We start from the raw sequence: 15,856 nt of genomic DNA, 5'->3' as shown, positions 1-15,856 counted from the left end.
ACAACCTTTGCATTCTCAGCAAGTGAAATCATCCTTCAGAATAGAACTAGTCGATTTTATTGCAGAAGGAAGGATTTAAAAACAACATAGAAATAATAAATTAATTCCAAAGTTTTGGGAACTAAGTCTGTTGCCCCCAGTCGATTCTGATTCCTAGCAAGTCTGCTGGGCAGAGTAGAATTGCCCCATAGGGTTTGCAAGGAGCGGCTGGGGTGAGTTCAAACTGGCAACCTTTTGGTTAGCAGCCAAGCTCTTAAACTCTGCGCCACCAGGGCTCCTTGGGAACTAAAGCATCCACTAATAAAGGGATAGGTATAAACGCATCTGCCATAGAAGCTCAATTTAGACCAAGTACTAACTTTAGTAACTTGGAGATTGGCTAAATCTGATTCGGTTAACTATCAAATTTGTATCAAAGTAGAGTAGGGAATAAAAGATTCTACTAGAAATGTCTACAAAGGAGGCTTTTTCTCGCCTTTCCTTACATTTCACTATTTAATTCGGAGTGGCAAAGATTGCAGAGCCCTTAAATGCTTCTTTGCTTATGGAGCAATCCAGCAGAAATCACACCAGGCTAACTGTAATTTCATTTGAATGCCCTGTTTCCAATCCTTTCCATTTCTGGGTAAAAAGGGTTTCCGAGCTAAAAAAGTCGTCAAGTTAACCCTTGACTCATGGCGACCCCGTGTGTGTCAGAGTAGAACTGTGCTTCATAGAGTTTCCAGTGTCTGGTTTTCAGAAGTGGGTTGACAGGCCTCTCTTTCCAGGCACCCCTGGGTGGACTTGAACCTCCAACCTTTAGGTTACCAGCCAAGCAAATTAACCACTTGCATTGCCCAGCTTTACCTATAGCTTAGGAATAAAATATTTTAATTTTAAAGTTCCAAGCTGTAGTTTTAAGACCAAATTACTGACTTGACCTCAGGTCTCTCAATGTTCCTGTTTGCTTACCTGTTAACCAATTTATTATTATGTATATCTATGATTAGCAAAAGCAACTGAAATTTTAGTTAGTAAATTAAGTTAACTCAGATTTTTACAGTTACAGCTACTTTTCCAGATCAGCTATAAAAACAAAAATTCTAATAGAATTTTCATGTTTTAACTATTTTTTCTTCCTTTAACAGCTTTGTTGTTGTTCTTAGGTGCCGTCGAGTCGGATCCAACTCATAGCGACCCTATGCACAACAGAACAAAACACTGCCCGGTCCTGGACCATCCTTACAATCCTTGTTATGCTTGAGCTCATTGTTGCAGCCACTGTGTCAATCCACCTCGTTGAGGGTCTTCCTCTTTTTCGCTGACCCTGTACTCTGCCAAGCATGATGTCCTTCTCTAGGGACTGATCCCTCCTGACAACATGTCCAAAGTATGTAAGACCCAGTCTCGCCATCCTTGCCTCTAAGGAGCATTCTGGCCGCACTTCTTCCAAGACAGATTTGTTCGTTCTTTTGGCAGTCCATGGTATATTCAATATTCTTCGCCAACACCACAACTCAAAGGCATCAGCTCTTCTTCACTCTTCCTCATTCATTGTCCAGCTTTCACATACATATGATGCAATTGAAAATACCATGGCCTGGGTGAGGCTCACCTTCGTCTTCAGGGTGACATCTTTGCTCTTCAACACTTTGAAGAGGTCCTTTCCAGCAGATTTACCCAATGCAATGAGTCTTTTGATTTCTTGACTGCTGCTTCCATGGCTGTTGATTGTGGATCCAAGTCAAATGAAATCCTTGACGACTTCAATCTTTTCTCCATTTATCATGATGTTGCTCATTGGTCCAGTTGTGAGGATTTTTGTTTTCTTTATGTTGAGGTGTAATCCATACTGAAGGCTGTGGTCTTTGATCTTCATTAGTAAGTGCTTCAACTCCTCTTCACTTTCAGCAAGCAAGGTTGTGTCATCTGCATAACGCAGCTTGTTAATGAGCCTTCCTCCAATCCTGATGCCCCGTTATTCTTCACATAGTCCAGCTTCTCGGATTATTTGTTCAGCATACAGATTAAATAGGTATGGTGAAAGAATACAACCCTGACGCACACCTTTCCTGACTTTAAACCAATCAGTATCCCCTTGTTCTGTCCGAACAACTGCCTCTTGATCTATGTAAAGGTTCCTCATGAGCACGATTAAGTGTTCTAGAATTCCCATTCTTCGCAGTGTTGTCCATAGTTTGTTATGATCCACACAGTCGAATGCCTTTGCATAGTCAATAAAACACAGGTAAACATCCTTCTGGTATTCTCTGCTTTCAGCCAGGATCCATCTGACATCAGCAATGATATCCCTGGTTCCACGTCCTCTTCTGAAACCAGCCTGAATTTCTGGTAGTTCTTTGTCAATATACTGTTGCAGCTGTTTTTGAATGCTCCTCAGCAAAAAATTGCTTGTGTGTGATATTAATGATATTGTTCTATAATTTCCACATTTGGTTGGATCACCTTTCTTGGGAATAGGCATAAATATGGCTCTCCTCCAGTCAGTTGGCTAGGAAGCTGTCTTCCATATTTCTTGGCATAGATGAGTGAGCACCTCCAGTGCTGCATCTGTTTGTTGGAGCATCTCAATTGATATTCCATCAATTCCTGGAGCCTTGTTTTTCACCAGTGCCTTCGGAGCAGCTCAGACTTCTTCCTTCAGCACCATCAGTTCCTGATCATATGCCACCTCTTGAAATGTTTGAATATCGACTTATTCTTTTTGGTATAATGACTCTGTCTATTCCTTCCGTCTTCTTTTGATGCTTCCTACGTTGTTTAATATTTTCCCCAGAGAATCCTTCACTGTTGCAACTCGAGGCTTGAATTTTTTCTTCAGTTCTTTCAGCTTGAGAATCGCCGAGCATGTTCTTCCCTTTTGGTTTTCCATCTCCAGCTCTTTGCACATGTCATTATAACACTTTACTTTGTCTTCTTGAGAGGCCCTTTGAAATCTTCTGTTCAGTTCTTTTATTTCATCAGTTCTTCCTTTTGCTTTAGCTGCTTGACGTTCGAGAGCAAGTTTCAGAGTCTCCTCTAACATCCATCTTGGTCTTTTCTTTCTTTCCTGTCTTTTCAGTGACCTCTTGCTTTCTTCATGGATGATGTCCTTGATGTCATTCCACAACTCGTCTGGTCTGCGGTCACTAGTGTTCAATGTGTCAAATCTATTCTTGAGATGGTCTCTAAATTCAGGTGGGATATACTCAAGGTCATATTTTGGCTCTCGTGGACTTGCTCTGATTTTCTTCAGTTTCAGCTTGAACTTGCATATGAGCAATTGATGGTCTGTTCCACAGTCAGCCCCCGGCCTTGTTCTGACTGATGATATTGAGCTTTTCCATCATCTCTTTCCACAGATGTAGTCAATTTGATTTCTGTGCATTTCATCTGGTGAGGTCCATGTGTATAGTCGCCGTTTATGTTGGTGAAAGAAAATATTTGCAATGAAGAAGTAGTTGGTCTTGCAAAATTCTGTCATTTGATCTCCAGCATTGTTTCTATCACCAAGGCCATATTTTCCAACTACTGATCCTTCTTTGTTTCCAACTTTCACATTCCAATCGCCAGTAATTATCAGTGCATCTTGATTGCATGTTCGATCAATTTCAGACTGTAGCAGCTGATAAAAATCTTCCATTTCTTCATCTTTGGCCCTAGTGGTTGGTGCGTAAATTTGAATAATAGTCGTATTAACTGGTCTTCCTTTTAAGCATATGGATATTATCCTATCACTGACAGTGTTGTACTTCAGGATAGATCTTGAAACGTTCTTTTTGACGATGAATACAACAGCATTCCTCTTCGAGTTGTCATTCCCAGCATAGTAGACTATATGATTGTCTGATTCAGAATGGCCAATACCAGTCCATTTCAGCTCGCTAATGTCTAGGATATCGATGCTTATGTGTTCCATTTAATTTTTGACGATTTCAGCTTTCCCAGATTCATACTTCGTACATTCCAGGTTCCAGTTATTAATGGATGTTTGCAGCTGTTTCTTCTCATTTTGAGTCTGTCAGTTTGTCGTACTGTGGGGGCTTGCATGTTGCTGTGATGCTGGAAGCTATGCCACCGGTATTCAGGTACCAGCAGGGTCACCCATGGAGGACAGGTTTCAGCTGAGCTTCCAGACTAAGACAGACTAGGAAGAAGGACCCACCAGTCTACTTCTGAAAAGCATTAGCCAGTGGAAACCTCATGAATAGCAGCGGAGCATTGTCTGATACAGTACTGGGAGATGAGCCCTCCAGGTTGGAAGGCACTCAAAAGATGACTGGGGAAGAGCTGCCTCCTCAAAGTAGAGTTGACCTTAATCACATGGATGGAGTAAAGCTTTTGGGACCTTCATTTGCTCATGTGCACAACTCAAAATGAGAAGAAACAGCTACAAACGTCCATTAACAGCTTTATTGACATGTAATTAACATATAAAATACATTGCATATATTTAAAGTATACAATTTGAAAAGTTTTGACATATGTATATACCTGTGAAATCATGAGCACAAACAAGATAATGAGCATGTCCATCACCCCAAAAAGTTTTTTGTGCCCTTTTGTGCTCCTTCTTCATACCTCTCCCTTCCGCTACTGATTCCCAATTATTGATCTACTTTCTATCCCTATACATTAATTTGCATTTCTAAAAATTTTATGTAAGTGGTATTATACTATATGTCCCTCCCCCCTTTTTTTGGTCTTGCTTCTTCCTCTCAGCATAATTATTTTGAGATTCATTTTTGTTGTAGCATATATCAATGGTTTGTTCCCTCCTTATTGCAAAGTACTAGTCTGTTGTCTGTTTATACCGCAGTTTATCAGTTCATCCCTGATGGACTTTTGGGTTGCTTCCAGTTATTGAATATTACAAATACAGCTACTATGAACATTGGTGTACAAGTCTTGGTATGCCATAGACTTTCTTTTCTCTTGGGTAAATATCTAGGAATGGAATGGCTGGATCATACGGTAGGTATACATCTAACTTTTTTAGAAATTGCAAACTGTTTCCATGGTGTTTGTATCCTTTAACATTCCCAACAGCAATGTGTGAGAGTTCCAGCTCCTCCATATCCTCATCAACACTTGGGATAAACAGTCTTTTTTATTTTAACTATGCTAACGTGTGAACATCCCTGTGGTTATAATTGTGATTTTAATTTGCATTTCCCTAAGGATTAAAAACCACCACAAATCTGTCAGTTTGTCCTACTGTGGTGGCTTGTGTGTTTCTGTGATACTGGAAGCTTTGCCACTGGTATGTGAAATACCAGCAGGGACACCCATGGTAGACAGGTTTTAGCAGAGTTTCCAGACAAAGACAGACTAGAATAAAGGACCTGGCAGCCTACTTCTGGAAAAATTGGCCAGTGAAAACCTTATGAATAGCAGCAGAACATTGTCTGACATAGTGCTGGAGATGAGCCCCTCAGGTTGGAGACATTCAATATAAGACTGAGGAAGAGCTGCCTCCTCGAAGTAGAGTCAACCTTAATGACATGGATGGAGTCAAGCTTTCAGGACCTTCATTTGCTGATGTGGCATGACTCAAAATGAGAAGAAACAGCTGCAAACATCCATTAATAATCAGAATGTGGAATGTACAAAGTATGAATCTAGGAAAATTGGAAGTCATCACAAATGAAATGGAATCCATAAAGATTGATATCCTAGGCATTAGTGAGCTGAACTGGACTGGTATTGGCCATTTTGAATTGGACAATCATATGTTCTACACTGCCAGGAATGACAAATTGGAGAGGAATGGCATTGCATTCATAGAAAAAAAGAACATTTCAAGATCCGTTCTGAAGTACAACACTGTTAGTGATAGGTTAATACCCATAAGCTTATAAGGAAGACCAGTTAATACAACTATCATTCAAATTTACGCATCACCCACTCATGCCAAAAATGAAGAAATTGAAGATTTTTACCAGCTTCTGCAGTCTGAAATTGATCAAATATGCAATGAAGATGCATCGATAATTACTGGTGATTGGAATGCAAAAGCTGGAAACAAAGAAGAAGGATCAGTAATTGGAAAGTATGGCCTTGGTGATAGAAACGACACCGGGGATTGCATGGTAGAATTTTGCAAGACCAACGACTTCTTCATTGCAAATACATTTTTTCAACAACATGAACAGCAACTATACACATGAACCTCACCAGATGGAAAACACAGGAATCAAATTGACTACATCTGTGGAAAGAGACAACAGAGAAGCTCAATTTCATCAGTCCGAACCAAGCCAGGATCTGGCTGAAGAACAATCAGTTGCTCATATGCAAGTTCAAGTTGAAGCTGAAGAAATTTAGAACAAGTCAATGAGAGCCAAAATTCAACCTTCAGCATATCCCACGTGTATTTAGAAACCATTTCAGGGATAGATTTGAAGACAAGTTGTGGAATGACATCAGGACATCATACATGAAGAAAGCAAGAGGTTGTTAAAAAGATAGGAAAGAAAGAAAAGACCAAAATGGATGTCAGAAGAGACTCTGAAACTTGCTCTTGAACATCAAGTAGCAAAAGGAAGAATTGGTGAAGTAAAAGAGCTGAACAGATTTCAAAGGGTGGCTCAAGAAGACAAAGCATTGCAATAAAATGTTCAAAGACCCGGAGTTAGGAAACCAAAAGGGGAGAACACACTCGCTATTTCTCAAGCTGAAGGAACTGAAGAAAAAATCCAAGCCTTCAGTTGCAATATTGAAGGATTCTATAGGGAAAATATTGAACAAAGGAAACATAAAAAAAGATGGAAGGAATATACGAAGTCACTGTACCAAAAAGAATTGGTTGATGTTCAACCATTTCAAGAGATAGCATATGATCAAGAACCAAGGGTACTGAAGGAAGAAGTCCAAGCTGCACTGAAGGCACTGGCAAAAAGCAAGTCTCCAGGAATTGATGGAATACCAATTGAGATGTTTCAACAAATAGATGCAGTGCTAGATTTGCTCAATCTATGTCAAGAAATTTGGAGGACAGCTGCCTGGCCAACTAACTGGAAGAGATCCATATTTGTGCCCATTCCAAAGAAAGATGATCCAGCCAAATGCGGAAATTATCAAGCAATATCATTAATGTTACATGCAAGTAAAATTATGCTGAAAATCATTCAAGAGTGGTTGCAGCAGTACATCCACAGGGAACTGCCAGAAATTCAAGCCAGATTCAGAAGAAGACGTGGAACAAGGGATATCATTGCTAATGTCAGATGGATCTTGGCTGAAAGCAGAGGATACCAGAAAGATGTTTATCTGTGTTTTCTTGACTATGCAAATACATTGGACTGTGTGGATCATAACAAATTATGGATAACAATGGGAATTGCAGAACACTTAATTGTGTTCATGAGGAACCTGTGCATAGAGCAAGAGGCAGCCGTTCAAACAGAACAAGGGAATACTGCATGGTTTAAAGTCAGGAAGGGTGTGTGTCAGGGTTGTATCAGCATACTTATTCAATCTGAGCAGATAGTCCAGGAAGCTGGACTATATGAAGAAGAATGAGGCATGAGGTTTGGAGGAAGACTTTAACAACCTTTGATATGCACATGACACAACTTTGCGTGGGGGCAGTGTCTGACCTCCTGCAACTCCACAAGGGGGAAGGAGAACCAAGATCAACAGCGCAAGGCTGACTCCCATGAGGTGCAAGCCAGACGAGTCCCACCTCCCTGCCATCTTTACTAATTCTGACGCCAACCTTCCCTTGCACAGCACTCTACTTCTCTGCCATGTTCAATAATTCATTGCAATGGCCACACAGAACTCACAGACCATACTCACAATTGGATTTATTAAGGAAGTAATAGTTATGATTTAGGCTCGAGAACACTCAGGATACAGTTTTTCCATCAGAATAGCCTCTCCCCAGCTGTGCTCGCAGGCATGCCTCTCCCTGGCCCTCAGTCTCTGCTGAAAGGCATTCAACTTTATCTGTCTCCTGCTGCTGGGTCTCTCCTTCCTTAGTGGTCATGGGCTTCTCCCCTCTGCTCTAGAATAAGCTCTTTTAAGGCTAAACTGACCAATCCCCTTGGATTTTCCTGTCACACAGTCCCACCCAATCACCTGAGTGGGATTTACAAGACCATGGCTAGAGAGGACACACACACAAGTAATTAATCCACTCCAAGCATAGTCTGCCAGAAGAATAAACAAGTCTGTCTTGGAAAAAGTACAGCCAGAACATTCCTTAGAAGCAAGGATGGGGAGACTTTGTCTCATGTATTTTGGACATGTTATCAGGAGGGACCAGTCCCAGGAGAAGGAGATCATGTTTGGTGAAGTAGAGGGTCATCAAAAAAGAGGAAGACCCTCAACGAGATGGATTGACACAGTGACTGCAACAGTGGGCTCAAGTGTAACAACGATAGTAAGGATGGCACAGGACCGGACAGTGTTTCGTTCTGTTGTACAAAGGGTCACTATGAGTCAGGACCAACTCTATAGCACCTAACAACAACAACGATTAAAGTTGTTGAGTGTCTTTTTATGTGTTTATTTGCCATCTATATTTAATGTTTGGTTAAGTGTCTATTGAAATCTTTTGCGTGTATTTTATCAGTTGTTTGTTTTCTAATTATTGATTTTTAGAAGTTCATTATTCTGGATACAAACAACTAATTTTTAATCTTTTTTTGTTTTGTTTTTTCTTTTATTTCAGGAGGCTACCCACAAAGCCAGTATTTTATTGAGTGGTAAAATTAAGGTAGAAAATGGTCAGATTTATCAAAACCCAGTCACCTGGCTCAAAGATCTCCTAGGAGGCGACAGTTCTGTGACCTGGAACTATGCTTGGAGTAAGGTGGGTCATTCTTAAGTTTATCTTTACCTTTGTAGTCAAATGGAAAAGAATTTATTTTTTGATGATGAAATTATTTCCTTTTTTTTTTTTTTAAAGAAATTGAATGACCTCCAAGCTAGTTGTTGTCCTCATGTGCCCCTTCTGTGATACACTACATGCTTTCTCTTGTGATTCCTGGTTGCCAGGATTCCCCATGAGGAGATTTGCACGGCTAGCTGGGCCTCCCCTTCTTTGCCCTTCGCCTATTCTCAGAAACTTTAATGCTCCCAATCTTCCCCTTTCATCCCCCACAAGTGGTTTCAGGGCTTTTTGACTCCACATAGAAAATTTGGGACCACTGGTGTATTAATGGAAACCCTGGTGGCATAGTGGTTAAGTGCTATGTCTGCTAACCAAAAGGTCGGCAGTTCAAATCCACCAGGTGCTCCTTGGAACCTCTATGAGGGGCAGTTCTGCTCTGTCCTATAGGGTCACTATGAGTTGGAATTGACTCGACAGCAGTGGATTTTTTTGGTTGGTTATTAATGGAGCCCTGGTAGTGCAGTGGTTAATGCAATTGCTAACTGAAAGGTCAGGCAGCTGAAGACCACAAGTGGCTCCACAGGAGAAAGATGTGGCAGTTCACTTCCATAGATTTACAGCCTTGGAAACCGTATGGGGTCCCTCTAAGTCAGAATGGACTCAACAGCAGCGGGTTGGTTTTTTTTGGTGTTTTAATAACTTAGTTAATATATGTTTCTAGTATTCCGATGGAATAAAACTTAATTTTTCTCTAAAAGCAAAAGGAATGGGCAAGGGGCCTGAGACCACAGAAATTATTGTGCAGGTTTATGCTTGCACTTTGTCTCATCCACAAAATGTGGATAAAGTCCAATGATCATCCACCTCCAGATGTCCATGGCACCGCTTTGAAAACAGTGTTACAGTGATTCACCCGGGAGAGCGTGAATCATCAGACATCTACCATTACTATTTCACAGATGGCAGCTACCTCCACCCTCCACGAGCCATAACAGCAAGCCTCAGTACACCAGTAATAGGAGGCACACCTTCCTCTACTGTTTTTTCTCCAGCCCGGCTCTGCCCACCCTGCTCACAGACCCTGCTTTCAGACTGTATACCCAGACTTTGTAGGCTGGACTCCTAGACCATTGTGACAGGTATTAGCAGCGCTGTGTTTTAGTTCCCTAACTTACATCAGTGTACTTCAAATTTTCTCTGCTAGCCTCTCTGCCTTTTTTTTTCCCCTAAAGATTTTTGTTGTTGTTGTTTCTTTTGTTGCCCACTCCTGGAGTCACTAGGCCATCTGCTTTCAGTTCATCTTTGCCCCTTTGCCCAAACCTTTCCATGGATTCATAGTTCATAATTCCATGTTAGTAATTAATATCTTGCCCATGGAAGCCCCTTTTTATTGCAAGGATTCTTAAACTTATGGTAGATCATATTGTTTTGCTGAAACTGAACCTGTGCTCACAGCATGAATATAGGACTGATTGCTGTAGCTTAGATTCTTTTGAGCTTGACATGCTTGTTCTGCAGTGTGCCCAGTGCTGACTCAGTTCTCCCACCTCTTTAAAAAAAAAAAAAAAAATCTGTGGGAAATACTACTGCATTTCCTGCCTTTGAATAGCTGGCTGTGACATCATTTGGCCCTCAGTCTGTACTGATGCCTCATTTACATATAACATTGCCCCTGGTCTTTTTTCTTCTCCATGTCAATTAGAGTCATACTTTTTAGCACCAATGTGATGGTGAAGCTAAATGCAAATGTAGGCACTAAAATTCTTGGATATAAAATATTCATACAGAATATCTGTGCAGGGCTTAGATTATTATTTTTTAGATTATCCTAAAAATGAAAACAGAGTTTTAAAAATTACTATGGGATACTCACATACTTCTAGTAAATACCCCAGACTGGGAAACACTGCCCCAGTGAGTTTCTTTACAATATTTAAAAACCATTTTTAAAGTCTTCTGTTTTAAAGTTTACCACAGAAACCTCTTCCTCCTCTTGTCCCGTGACTTCTGAATTCACAGTCACTTCTTGATGAAAGGAGGTTTTGCTACAGTGGGAAATGTGAACATTCTTACTGAAAAGTTCTGAAAAATGTGGTGGCGAAAGGAGGCCTGGGGTGCGTAGTTGTCAGGCAAGAAATGCCAGAGAACTAGGACTTGCTCTGCATCAGACAGTCACTAGACAGATGACTCATACCTCCTACCCAGCAGTTAGGCTGCTGCACAGCTTTACCAAGGAAAGCCTGATGCTGAGTCCCAGCAGGCATCACAGGCTCCTCTTGCTGCCACAGCCTCCCAGCTGCTAGGCATCATCCTGAGGTGGCAGAGTGAGGTCTGGGTGCTCTAGTCCTGGCTCCACTCTTGAGAAGGTACATGATCTGGTCAGCAGCTTTTATCCTGCACACACCTAAGAATCGCTTAAGGAGCTTTAAAAAACCCCTGCCCCATATATTTTGATCTAATAGTCTGGGTTGGGGCCAAGTGGCAGTAGTTTAAAATAGCTTCCCAGATGATTCTAATTGCAACCTGACCTGAGAACTAGTGATCTAGGTGAAGTCATTTAACGTTTTAGAATCTCAGTTTTCTTATATATAAAATAAGGAGTGGTACTGAATAGTCTCTAAAGACTCCTCCAACTTGGAGATTCTAAGACTTGCATAGTACTGTGTGGTTTGTAAAGCACTTTTCCATATATTCTTTCACAGCTCCATGAAGTAGGAAGGTTAGCCCTATTTATGGATATAAAACAGTTAGGGGAGGTTAAGTGACCTGATGAGTACAATGGTCATTAAGTGACAGAATTGGGACTAGAACCTTATCTTCTAATTTTCCTAAACACTCTCTGCATTTAAAACGATGGCTCAAGGGAGGCCAACATTCCTTTGTTGGAAACACAGGTTGCCTGAACTCAAAGAGCGTGCAGTATCACCTAGGCTTCTTTATGAATTTATGCAAAGCCTGTCTTACACAGCGAAAGTTGCCCACCTGAACAGGAAAAATGCCTTTCTGTGATATAATTACAATATGAATGTCTTAGTCATCTAATGGTGCTATAACAGAAATACCAAAAGTGGATGGCTTTAACAAAAATTTATTTTCTCACTGTCTAGTAGGTTTCAAGTCCAAATTCAGGGCATGGGCTCCGGAGGAACGCTTTCTTTCTCTGTTCTGGAAAAAGGTCCTTGTTCTCAATCTTGCCACGATTGAGGAGCTTCTCAGGCGCAGGGACCCTGTATCCAAAGGACACCCTCTGCTCCTCGTACAGCTTTCTCGGTGGTATGAGGTCCCCAACTCTCAGCTTGCTTCCTTTTCCTTTTATCTCTTGAGAGATAAAAGGTGATGCAGGCCACACTCCAGGGAAACTCCCTCTACACTGAACCAGGGAGGTGACCTGAGTAAGGATGGTGTTACAATCCCACCTTAATGCTCTTTAGCATAAAATTACAATCACAAAATGGAGGACAACCACACAATACTGGGAATCATGGCCTAACCAAGTTGACACATACTTTTGTGGGGGAGACAATTCAATCCATGACAATGAAAATCATAAGAATAGCAATGACAGTTCGTGTTTGTGAATGCCCAGGACTGAATTTATGCAGATGAGAAGTGGCGTGCCATTTGGGGCAGTAATTCAAGTAGTAACTAGATAGATCTCTTAGGTAAACATACTTCCCATCTGGATGCCTTACTGTCAGAACTTCTACCCTTATAAATTCATTCATTTGGATTTGGTGTTAACTTTTCTCTATGATTCTGTCCCCCTCCCCCTTTTTTTTTTTAAATTCCTCCCATCCTACCATCATAATTAGAAACATCAAGATATGGAAGGGTTAAGGCAGGAGTATAGAAAGTGATGGGAATTGTTGATCTGGACAAACAGCCACATTCATGTGAGTAATCACACTCTCCATGTCTTTAATTAAACTTCCTGTGATCCCAATGATGCAGTTATAGAGGAAAAAGGAGGAGAGGATGGTTGCGGATGTGGGCCTCAGAATACACATAACCAGATGGTATGAATTCTGAAAACAAATAATGTGAAAGGCTTACTGCTCTCTCTTGTCCGGAGCTGCATAGCGAGTGATCTTATAGGGCAGGGATTGGTAGGAAGTGGATAATTATGAAGATGAACTTCACTCCCCCTAGAGACCAGCTCTTCCAAGGCAGTTAGTATACTTCCATGCCACTTTCTGTCTTGTCTTCTGAATTCCTTGAGAAATACTTCATTTGAGAAATATTTTTATTTTCTCAGCCACAATGTCTTTTTCTGTTAAAGTACACTTAAAACCTTTAGTTTCCTTGGCTTTTTTCCCCCCATGAAATCAAAGACAATTATTCTTTCCTCTTTTCTCCTCCTGAGGTAGTTAAAATTTGTAGGACTTGGCTTCTTAAAACTTGAATTGGAGTTAAAACAGGCATTGAATTATCCATGAACAGATTCGCATTAGTCAGTATCAACAAATGGTTTATCTGAAACCGTATCAAAAATGGACTGAGAGCTGCAAATAAAATGGAGCCCCAACAGGGAAATAAATTCTTAGACACTTCTTTAATATTCAAAGGCAGGTTATGTTTTATATTTATTGTGTTAGTACATAAGGCATGGAGAAACATTAGCTACTGCAATCAATAGTGACAATTGATATTGTACTTTATTTTTTCAGAGACCTTACCAAAAAAAAAAAAAGTTAATTGATAATGTTACTTGCCTCATTAACAGTATTTCCAGAGTAGTGGTGGCTGAATCATCCATTCCATCTCACTTCCTTGCTTCTTACTCCACCCAAACACACACAGACATACACACCACCTCTTCCCTAAGCCTGATATATATTAGGAATCAGCATAGCCTTCTGCTTTAAGAGCTTCAGGGAAAGAAAACATCAGTGGCCTTAGGACAAGCACCCCTACAGTCCTACCTTTTATAAAAGCAAGAGCACAACCAACTACAGATATTCTTACAGAACATTCTTACCCTAAGCTCCATCACTCTTACTTGCTCTCATCTGGGGGAAGATGGAGTCCCATCAGCTGTCTTTCATCAAAATGGGTTTTGGATGGCAACCAGAGATGGCTAGAGACTACATTAAAAAAAAATTTTTTTTTTTTTTTTATGTACTCAAGAGCCAAAGAACCTAGCCTCTAGCTCTTCCCACATGGTTCTTTCAGTGCAGGCACACAAGCTAGATGTGCACCCGACAAGATTTAGTTCAGGATTCAGAGTTTGCGTCATATGCAAACATGACAACTGTTTGCTCTTGGGCCCTGGAGCACAGGCACTATTATGAAATACAGTTTCCAGATGTGATCTAAAAAAAAAAAAAAACCTGTTGCTGTTGAGCTGTTTCCGACTCATCAAAGTGACCGTATAGGACAGAACTGCCCCAGAGGGTTTCCAAGGAGCAGCTGGTGGGTTAGAACTTCTGACCTTTTGGTTCGCAGCCTGAGCTCTTAACTACTGTGCCATCAGGGCTCCATAAAACACCCATTGCTGTCAAGTCGATTATGACTCAGAGCGACCCTGTAGGACAAAGTAGACTGCCCCTTAGGGTTTCCAAGGAGCTGCTGGTGGATTTAAACTTCTGACCTTTTGGTTAGCAGCCAAGCTCTTAACCACCGTGCCACCAGGGCACCTCACACCTGGTGCCTGTTAATTCATTGTTCTTGCTCAGTTTTTTATCTTGTGAAAAGTAGATTTTAACTCAGTGGATTTGTCTTAAAGCTATAGTCTTTGTATATCTTAATTACCCTGAGTGGTATGTTTAACACCTGTAGTGACTCATAACTTCTAAGGCTACTAAGGTACAAGTTTACCACCGAATATTACGCAGCACTAACTGATAAAAATATACTTTAAATCTGAGATATAGGTAAAAACATACTGAGCCTGCAGTTTGATGAGTGTGTGAGGCAGGCTGGACATTGTCAGAGCATACCAGTACCAGTTGTCGAGTAGATTCCCACTCATGGCAACCCTATGTGTTGCAGAGTAGAGCTGCTCTCTATAGGGTTTTCAAGGATGTGACCAGTGGGAAACAAATCACCAGGTCTTTCTTCCAAGGCTTTTCTGGGTTGGTTGGAACCACCAACCTTTCGGTTAATAGTCAAGTGTTTAACCATTTATGCCACCCAGAGACTCCTGTCGGGGCATAACAGGAAAAGAAAAATCTGTTGTTTCTAAATTTTGGTTGTTTGGAGAACTGACAAATGGCATTCTGGGACCTCTCCTCTCCTTCTTCCAAGACCAGTGAGGAAGGGTTAACACATTGGGTGGGGCAGATCTTCTCCATTTCCATTACCGGGTTTTGGTTATAATATTGAATCCAAAGAGCACCTATACTTCCCAGATCCCATAGATCCCCCTCATTCTGTTCAATTTAACAAACATTTATTGAGCATTCAGATGTACTAGGAAGTACGCCAAATGCTTTTCATGCATTATCTCTTTTAATCCTTCGACAAACTAATCTAAATTTTTTTTTTTTTTTACAAATGCGTAAACTGGGACGCAGAGAATTTAAGAATCTTGCTTAAAAGCTGCAACTTCAGAGTCTTTTTTTTAACCAGTATTGTCAGGCACTGTGTGAAGTGCTGAGGGTATAAAAATGAATATGACACAGATCCTATCCTCAAGAAACTTATAGTTTAACAGGAACAGACATATTAACACATAATTTCACTTAAATGTGATAAAGTATGGGCTGTGACAGAAGTATGAGCGCAGAAGTTATGGGAGCCTAGAAGAGGGTCAGTACTTGAGCTTCGAGCTTACAGGAAGATGCAGTTCTACTGTGTCCTATAGGGTCGCTATCAGTTGGAAGTGACTCGATGGCACACAACACCGCCACCATCGTGGAGCAAGTAGTGCTTGAGTTGATACTTGATACTCCTACACTGAACTAACCTCTGGGGTTTAATCGAGTTGCCTTTGAATTAAGAATTGAATTAAGACTGAAGAAACCAAAGTTCCTTGCGTCCAGCACATTTCTGGCAGGTGTTTGTCAGTCTGCCGCAGCCCAGCCCACTCATGTG

General features: G+C 40.9%; 1 protein-coding gene across 1 annotated transcript in view; it reads left to right on the top strand.

Annotated features, from left to right (window-relative positions):
- Positions 1–15,856, top strand: part of ANKRD31 (ankyrin repeat domain 31) — a 168,002-nt gene that overhangs the window by 128,184 nt on the left and 23,962 nt on the right. Inside the window, exon 24 of the mRNA XM_064273145.1 lies at positions 8,660–8,800. Coding sequence (XP_064129215.1) covers positions 8,660–8,800 — 141 coding nt within the window. The remainder of the gene's footprint in view (positions 1–8,659; positions 8,801–15,856) is intronic.

Source organism: Loxodonta africana, chromosome 2 (genome assembly GCF_030014295.1).
Source record: "Loxodonta africana isolate mLoxAfr1 chromosome 2, mLoxAfr1.hap2, whole genome shotgun sequence".
In the NCBI taxonomy this organism is placed as follows: Eukaryota; Metazoa; Chordata; class Mammalia; order Proboscidea; family Elephantidae; genus Loxodonta; species Loxodonta africana.
The sequence above is the reverse complement of the archived record's forward strand: the minus strand, read 5'-3'. Positions and strand labels throughout refer to the sequence as shown.